Source organism: Ruditapes philippinarum, unplaced genomic scaffold (genome assembly GCF_026571515.1).
Source record: "Ruditapes philippinarum isolate M1 unplaced genomic scaffold, ASM2657151v2 ctg1150_1_1_1_1, whole genome shotgun sequence".
Lineage (NCBI taxonomy): Eukaryota > Metazoa > Mollusca > Bivalvia > Venerida > Veneridae > Ruditapes > Ruditapes philippinarum.
In genome coordinates, this window is record NW_026860971.1 from 164,822 (window position 1) to 173,890 (window position 9,069).

At 28.9% G+C, this 9,069-nt stretch overlaps 1 protein-coding gene across 2 annotated transcripts; it reads left to right on the forward strand.

Moving 5' to 3' along the window:
- Positions 1 to 321: 321 nt before the first annotated feature.
- LOC132714070 (uncharacterized) lies at positions 322 to 7,291 on the forward strand. Of its 2 annotated transcripts, none has more exons than XM_060696803.1 (5): positions 322 to 649; positions 5,699 to 5,756; positions 5,965 to 6,037; positions 6,617 to 6,764; positions 6,998 to 7,291. In XM_060696803.1, the coding sequence occupies exons 1-5, from the start codon at positions 470 to 472 to the stop codon at positions 7,049 to 7,051; spliced, it is 513 nt and encodes a 170-aa protein (XP_060552786.1). In that variant the 5' UTR covers positions 322 to 469; the 3' UTR covers positions 7,052 to 7,291. The 2 variants fall into 2 exon arrangements, with proteins under 2 accessions (XP_060552786.1, XP_060552785.1); XM_060696802.1 differs by having other exon boundaries at positions 332 to 649; positions 5,956 to 6,037; positions 6,998 to 7,273.
- Positions 7,292 to 9,069: the final 1,778 nt, after the last annotated feature.

The window sequence follows — 9,069 nt, forward strand, 5'->3', positions numbered from 1 at the left end:
TTTTTTTTTTTGACGTTGATTTTTTTTGAGTGTTTAAACAGCGAAAAGGCACGATAAAGTCTCAAAGGTTTAATTTAACATGTTATTAATTATAAGCCTGCAATCTTATATGAAAGGAAAATATGATTGCCCTTGGTACCATACATTGCTTTCATTTTAAATTATTTATAAAGGGCATACGTTTTGAATGGTAAGTGTCGCAGAAATAACAATTACGTCTGCAAGGAAAGGAAAACGACTGGCTTACTTTTAGAATGGATTATTATTATTATAATAAACAGTTAACCAGACAACCGGATACATAAAAAACATCTTCGCATGAGAAACCACAAACATTGATACTTGTACTGCTGATGTGGTCGGAGTTATGGGATATAAAAGCAATATGAAAACAAGCAGAAACTATATCACCAACGGTAAAGCAGGCTTTTAAGATATCAACATTGGAAGGAAGAAATATATCGTATTAATGGAGATAAAGCAGACAATGAGTAAAGATAATGACATCACATATACAGATAAAACCCTCCCAGTGGTTACTCGCTCTCATCGTGGAGTTACAGGCGATGACTCCTTTGTTAAGGAGCTGACCAGCATAACAAAAGGTCTGAAAAATCTCTTTAGCAAGACAGGGAGCATGACAGAACTGGTAAGTTATTTCTGATTTTTTTTCCCTTCTTGTTTTACATTTAATATATCATTTTTTATTTAACATCGTGTCAAGGTGTCTCATCTTTGTAATAAATGTAAGTATTATTAATAAAATTGTTTAAAATGTATCATACATAATGAGGATATTCAAAAATGGATGTTAGCATTAGAAACATTTGATTGCAGTATGAACGGTACAATATTTTATTTTACTTATTTGTTAAAAAAATGTTTAAGTTTGTTTGTTAGTTTATGTAGAGGATATTTAAGAGAGGACGCATAGAACGGTAAAAAAGACTTAAGACTTCACAAGTTTATGACGAATGATTATTAAACTTCCTGTGGTTGGCATTGGAAAACTGGCAAAAGAAATATTTATTTTGTAATTAACTAAAAATGATATAGATTAAGTCAATCTGAGAACACTGGAATTCTCATTGAAAGCATTTGCTTGAGACATGTCGTAAACAAAATTATATATAAAAAAGAGAAATTTATATGCATCGCAAAATCGCAAAATGTTTTAATTTTCATGGAATGTTTTATATTAATAGTTAGAGAATAAGGACATTTTCTCATATTTCCTTAGTTAATTCCTTCAAATGTTTCTATTTTAACTAGAAAATGATAAATAAAAAAATGATTTTTTTAGTTACTCTTACCATTGAATTTCTATTTAATTGGCAACTTAAAAATAAAAAAAAGACCTGAATCAAAATTAGTTGTCTCCGTATTCATTATCATTCTCACTATACATATTTTTCTTCAATTAAATACATAAAATTTCATTAAGCCATTTCAGAATCAAATTAGTCTCAACATAATAATCTGTCATTTTACACAATAATAATTTCCAGATATAGTAACTTTAAATTAACTGTAGCATTGCATTATCCTTTAATTTCATTATTATTAAGATGTTAGGAAATGCTAAATACTTTTTTGGTAAACCAATTATGAAGACACTTGCAAAATAAATGCACGAGTAATTCTGCGATGTAAACTTAATAACTAACGAATACATCTAACCAAATATGTCCTAATTATATTTAAAAGGACTCAACTGAGGTTTTTTGAAATGAATAGACGAACATATTTTTTCAAGTCCGAAGTAAAACTAGATGTATGTCTAGACAAATAACTCATGTATAAAATGTTACATCATTCGCTCACTCTCTTTTCAAGAAATGATCAATTCTATTGTGCAAATTGGCTCATTTAATAAAAACCGTTTAAATGCTTTTCACTCAAATCGGCCAAAAATCGCATAAAAATTTTGTTTTGCTTGTTTGTTTTGGTTTTTACGTCATACCGACACAGCATAGGTAATTTGTCGACGTTTCAGTTTACTGGTGGGGGGAAACCTCAGGTGCATTATTTCAAGCACAAAAGCGGCACCTGAGTAGAATCACCGACGTTCCGTATGCTAGCTGGATAGCTTACTCACATGAAATAATCCAAAGTCCCTGTCGAGATTTGAACCTACAGCGGTGAGGTGTAAGTGGTTTGAAGTCAACGACTTTAACCACTCGGCTACAGACGCCCCTTCATTATCAATTTAATACCTTGTATATTTATATATCATGTATTGCTTGGTTTCAAATTTAAATGTACCGGTTGATTTAAAAAAGAATTCCAAAATTTATTCTTTTAGGCTATTAGACCTATATAGTAAGTGGAATTCCTAAAAATTAAAATTTCGTTACGGGTCAGCGTAACAACCGCATTGTGGGACAATTGACATATAATTAATGTTAAAAAGATAACAACTCGTTCTTGACAGTGTATTTTTTGAATAAATGACTTCTTTATTTAATTTTTTCAAGAACATTTACTGCATCAAATTTTATACGCGACACATCTGTGTTAGTAGCTCATTAACTATTTATTCTCTAAATGCATTAATTAGCCTACCAGAGTACGTATTGTGCCAAGGAGAGTAAACAACTTAAAACAAATGCAAATTCTACTAGAAAAAAACAGAAACAAAAAAATTATTCAATCATTACCATTTTTCAAAAGCGAAATTTTTTTATGAAGACAATAAACTGCCATAACTTTATTGCTAGTTGAATGGTAGTTGAATGGTGGTCTTTATTTACAATTACAAAACGTCAAGACATGTTTCATTTACCAATTTGTTTTTCACTTCTAGTAACTTATGTGCGGAGAAACATAATGTCTTTACTCTAAAAAAAATTGATTGGTTATTTTGTTAGATTCTAGCATGCAACCATTTATTCATTCAGAATACCTTTATCTGCTCATAAAGTATGACCCCTTATATTTATATTTTTTATTCTTTTGTTTCATTTATTTATTGTTATTTTATCATTATCTATATTTATTTATGTTTTATATTTTATTTTATGAAGGGGGATTACAAAGCAGTAAATGACGACTTTTTTTAAAAGGAAATGATAATACATTATTGTATACTTTATTTTATGCTTTTTGGTAGATAACTGATGTATCCGTGAAAATTATATTTGATAAATTCACAGTGAAAATTATCAAAATGTAATCTCATACTTTTCAATGACGAGACTACTTTTCCCCATCTGGTACCTCAACTTTACTTTTATTGACACTTCTGCCATCATGGGGCTGTTAAGAAAAACACAGAGCTGAAATTGATAAATATCTTAGACAGCAGTTATAAAATGAAGAAACTTTCAATTAATTCAAATCACCAAATATCGTCTTCAATATATTTTTCAGTTTTACAGACTGAAAAGTACACTTCCTTCGATAAGCAATGATAGTCATTTGCCCGAAAATTAAGTAAAAAACACAGCATTCGTAAGGCAGCCTTTCAACAATTCCATGTTTACCAATTTCATAGGCGTTTTTGAACGTTTACACATCTGTCAACACTTATTCATTGTCTATAATAATCCTCAAATAAGTTTTCGTTCTTATAAAAAGATGTATGACTAACAAGTCTATATAATATCCATCGGAATCAATCACAATAATTGTCCTCATGTGAAATACACAGCTTTTAAAATGGTGTCCAACAACATGACACAAAGCCTTGCCTTATATTACTTCTCCGTAAGTAACGGAAATAAGGTCGGATGGTGTGACTTTTATTCTACTAAAATTGTTTGTTTTTATTATTAGAACAAGTGATCATTCACATTTCTTAAATAAAATGAAAAATAACATAACATTGATTGTCAAACTTATTTTTTAGCTCAAAACGTCTTGTATTTTATGAGAAATTCGACTCAAATGAGGGAACTAGTGGGGCTAAACAAATTTAAATATTAAGTAAATTTCATAAACTGATTTAAGGATAACATAAAAACGTGATTTGTTTGTTTGTTGTTTAAGTTGTATTTTTTTCATCTCTTGAATTCTAAAAACGCTACACCACTCGTGAGAATTGAGAATTTTGTTTTGAAGCTCACTAAATGAAATAGAATTTCACCTTTCACACAAACACTCAAATATCCTCTATTTATTTACCGAGTGTATATCGGTTGATAGCAAGACAAAAGTTTCGTCAATCTTTAAAATTACTGTATATTACAAAAAATAAACTAACACAAAGAATATTGTCAAGCTAACTTTCAATCTGACATAAGTTCATATCTACTTATTTTTTAGATCTTAGTTATAAAAATATTCAAATTGAAAGTTAATTGAGATTGTTTATTTTTTATTCAATCTCAGTGTTAGACAAAACAAAACAGCCTAAATAATTATGTATATATCAAATTTATTTTGTTTGTCACTGCCTTATCCTATGTCAAATTGTAATTTCTTTAATATAATCTACCACTATTGAAGAATTTGCCTCAGTAATAAAAAACGTATGAAAGGGGACACAACTACTTTCTAGTGGACTATTGAAAATATTTGTTTGTTGTCAGGTGTATTATATCTGAAATTCAAAGTTATATTCGGAGCAATGTTAACCAAATAGCTAAAAATACATTGAAATTAAAGTGACATTATGCTCATATTTTCATAGTCAAGTTGAGTTGAATTGACTTTATATCTCAATAGACTGACTGTTAAAATGTTGTAATAGACTGACTGTTAACATGTTGTTTGACCAACAGTTGATATTGGTAAATGTTCAGGATAAAATTATAAATCTGCCTAAGATATAAAAAGACCCACTCTTTTTATAAACTGAGCGTTATAGGTAAATTCTAATAGATATTTACATAAATTTTATTTGGATCTGTGCGCTATTTACTGTTTATGGGAAGTAAATTATCAAATTAAAAAGAATTATGGCAAAATGAAAACTTATTTCTATATTCACCTGCTCACTCACTAGATACCCTTGGATGGCATAATGTCACTTAAAGTCTTGTTTATTCAGGTAGAACGTGACGTCCTGAACAATGGCATGTAAAAGTTGACAGTATTTATGATATGTCATTCTAAACGATAATTTGCATGTAATATAAGGAAGCCAGTATGCTAATATACGAGAGACCGGTTGGGCCATTTCAACTGCATGTATTCCCGATTAAAGCTTCACAAAATCTCTATTTCAACAATCACGATTTCAACTTCATGAATTCATGATTTCAAATTCACGAATTCACCTTTAAACGTCATAAATTCACTATTTCAACTTCACGAATTCTATTCGTGAACTCACGAATTCATCTTCTTGAATTCGCGATTTCAACTTCATGAATTCATACTTTTAACTTCACGAATTCACCTTTTCAACTTTATGAATTCACGATTACAACTTCACGAATTCGACTTCGTGATTTCACGAATTCAACTTCACGAATTCACGATCTCAACTTCACGAATTAACGATTTAAGCTTCACGAATTCACGATTTCAACTTCAAGAATTCACGATTTCAACTTAATTATTATATGTAATTTGTCCATTTAAAACATTTTTTTTCCGTCATTTGAAATGGTATATTGAATAAAAGTTGAATTGACTTTTCTAAGGATTTAAAAACACAATATCTTATATTGTTTTATTTTGTAATTCTAAATTAAATGTAAGTACAGTCAATAAAGCTACATCATATCTCAAGAAAATAAATTATTTTCAGATAAAAGCTGGTTTCAATGATGTTGATGAATCACCTGAGAAGAATTGCAAAGAAAATGGTAGGGTGCTAAAAATTATTGAGCCAAATTCAAAATTATAAACTAGCAATTATAACAATTACTTTATATTTGTTTAAATCTGAGCAAGTTCCTTCTTTTGTTAGTAACAATGCATTTAATAGTAAATTACAAGTTAATATAAAGCATTAACATTTTGTATTATAGTCTGTTGGATTGATTTTTTAAAATAATTGAATAGTTTCTACAGAACGGAGTCAGAAGTTCGTAAGTGACAGAATCTCCGAACTGGAGTCACTTCTTCCGCTTCATGAAAACATTCAGTATGTAAACTTTCATTATCTTAATCAAATTTATATGCTTCATTATTCATTTTCAAATAATCAGCATAAACCAAGATTAAAAATTACATATTAACAAGTCCTACGAAATTGCACATATTGCAATTTCCTTTTTTTTTAAAAATTACTTTGCTAAAAGTTGATGTCAATTTTTGGTTCCAAAAATGATATTGAATATATAAAGGAAATTCAAGTTTCTTTTATTTATTTTATAGAGTGGTATGAAAAAGACGAAAATAAGTCCTGTAGTAATAGAAAAGAGAACTTGAATATTCTGTTTATTATATACATTTTATCTTTTTAAACCTTATAAATAGGTAGAATTCCTTTTTGATATTTTTATATTGGATGAATTTAGAAGAAAGTAGTCCGATTAATCACAAGTGAAAATACGGAAAATATGTTTCACTGCAGTGAAAACTATTTTTTACAGTGAAAGTACAGAAAATAAAAATTCGCATTTCATTTCATCAATATTTCTCAATATTTCATTTATAAGTATATAATAAACACAAATTCTCAAATGTTTCAAAACTGTTTATACTCTATTCTTTTTTATAGTTTGTCCGGTCAGACGACAATCGAGATCTTGAGTGAAACAATAAACTATATCAAACTGCTCAAAAAGGAATGTGATCAGAGTCAAGCGGTTAGGGAAAAAATCAAAAATCTCTGTATGCAATGCGTGACTATGACGATAAGACTAAAAGTAATAATGTTATCATAATTTCTAAACATGTTTAATAACTTTTAACTGAAGAAGCCATATTTCCTTTACACTAGTACACTATCTAAGAAATAACATAATTTATTATATAGAATAGTTAAGGAGCTTCAAATATGTTATAGTACCTACAATTTTCAAGAGAACATATTAAACCTTAGAAAACAATGAGAAAATAAGAAAATAAAAAACCTTAAATAATTGTTTTACTTTTACAGCATCTCCAGGACATGAACAAGAAGGAGAATGTTCCGGTTGATGCAGACAAATAACAAAAAATAAATATCAACATCAGGAAAACAGAATGCACATAAACACATAAATTAATTCGATGCCATATCAAAACATTATGTTGATTTGAATTTATATTTTCTTGCAAATAAATATGCGTTAATAAAGACAATGCCTTATGTAGTCAATTTCAATATCATTCTGGTAGTTGATCTTGATGGAAGATGAAAGTTTTATTTAGAAGCCATCATAATTTCCCTCATCGATAATAATTTTGAAAATTGTTCAATATCTTTTTATTCGAATGAGTTTCACTTGCATCAATTGTGTTTTGTATGAGTTTTCTTTCAATTTCTATATATGATCGAGATAAAATATGATATTTTAAAAAGAAAACAATTGTGCGTTTCATGTTTATTCCTTATTATCATAAACACATCGACAATATGTCACAACAATTCATATTTTCTATGATGCCACAATTTTTTTACGAAATTGCTAATCAATATGAGATTTTATTTGCTCAATTGTAAACCTTTAATAAATTCAAATTTCATTTTACTAATAAGAATTATAAGACTAACAGAAAATCATGTCGTATATAGTTTTTTGCTAACATTTGTCTTGTGACACAGATACAGGATTTAACGTTATGTAATTCTAAATAAAGATGCCTAGTACACTCGGCATTCGTAGTTTCAGAACCTTTGCCTTCCACAAGGAAATAAATAGTAAACTAAATAACTGAGTGTACAGGATGATTCGACAATATGTTAAAATTTTAATACAGCTCTAGTTCCAGTTTGCCCATCCATAATACCCACCTTTTGACAGAATTATAGCCTCTTTTCTACATACATCATATATAATGTAAAGGGAAAACTTTTCTATATGCAACTGCTTCTACATTTTCAAGAAGTTTGAACCAAACGATTACAGAACTATCATCGCCAAAATAATGCTACATAGCAATAACTCATATCTTGTCTGTGTCACAGACTGACTATTTTTTTTACCTTTTTATACACGTGATATTTCAGAGAAACATGTTTGTAAACAAATTATTTTGGATACCTATTACAATTCAACAGAGTCAACCAAGAATACATCAACAGAGAAAGTATGATGAGAAAATACATAAAAATGATGAACAAAAATCGGGGTTCATTCATCATCGGATGATAATCTATCATAATGACTTAAATATAATGTAAATAATATACGTTTTCTATTTTTGAAAAGTGGAATACATCATGGTTGGATAATGTGTGATATATAGTACGATTGTGAAATAACTACAACCTACAATATCAAGGAGAGTAATACAAAATTGTGCTGAGCTACTTTAATATCATTTTATATTCATACAGACAGACTTAAAGCAAGGGGAATAATCACAGATATCCTGAAGAGAATTTCAAAATTTGTTTCCTCCCTCTCTTAGAGACATCTTTGTAAATTTATTACAGGCATACACTTTCTAAAAAAGTAACTAAGATGTATATACAAATTCTGGTATACTCGAAAGATAAGTTGTGGAATTGTGTAACGCAAATGTGACTTTAAATAGTGTTAAGGCAAGTGAATCAAGAGAAGGAGAAAACACAATGAAACATCAGGATGGTATGTAAACTGGTTTATTCAAGGATCTCCCGGTACCTTCATCAGGATATATTTCAATGATACATGATTGATGAGGTACAAAAAACGGCAACAAAATTTGACGTATGTTACTATAAATAGACATATAAATACATTTTTTTTCTGGACAAGATGCAAAGTTATTGTTAAGTGTGTATATATAAATGTAAAAGTCCATACATCTTGTTGAAATACATAAGGGGAATAATCATGATAGTCTTAAGAATGCATTTGAATCTTCTTATGTCATTTCTTCTTAATAACACATAATTGTTTCATATATTCTCTGGCAATACACAATTCCTCGCCAATTGGTGCATGACGTTTTGCTTAAAAGAACAAATTATAATATTTGAATTGCTCCCATTTTGATAAAGCAGGACAAATCCGGAGAGTGAATTATGAAAAGAAAATAAAG

Excerpts from the sequence above, each read along its gene's own strand:
- LOC132714070 (XM_060696802.1), top strand. The coding sequence starts at position 470 with ATGGAGATAAAGCAGACAATGAGTAAAGATAATGACATCACATATACA. Across the intron at positions 6,038-6,616 it reads CCGCTTCATGAAAACATTCA|TTTGTCCGGTCAGACGACAA; the intron begins GTATGTAAACTT and ends TCTTTTTTATAG. Across the intron at positions 6,765-6,997 it reads CTATGACGATAAGACTAAAA|CATCTCCAGGACATGAACAA; the intron begins GTAATAATGTTA and ends TTACTTTTACAG.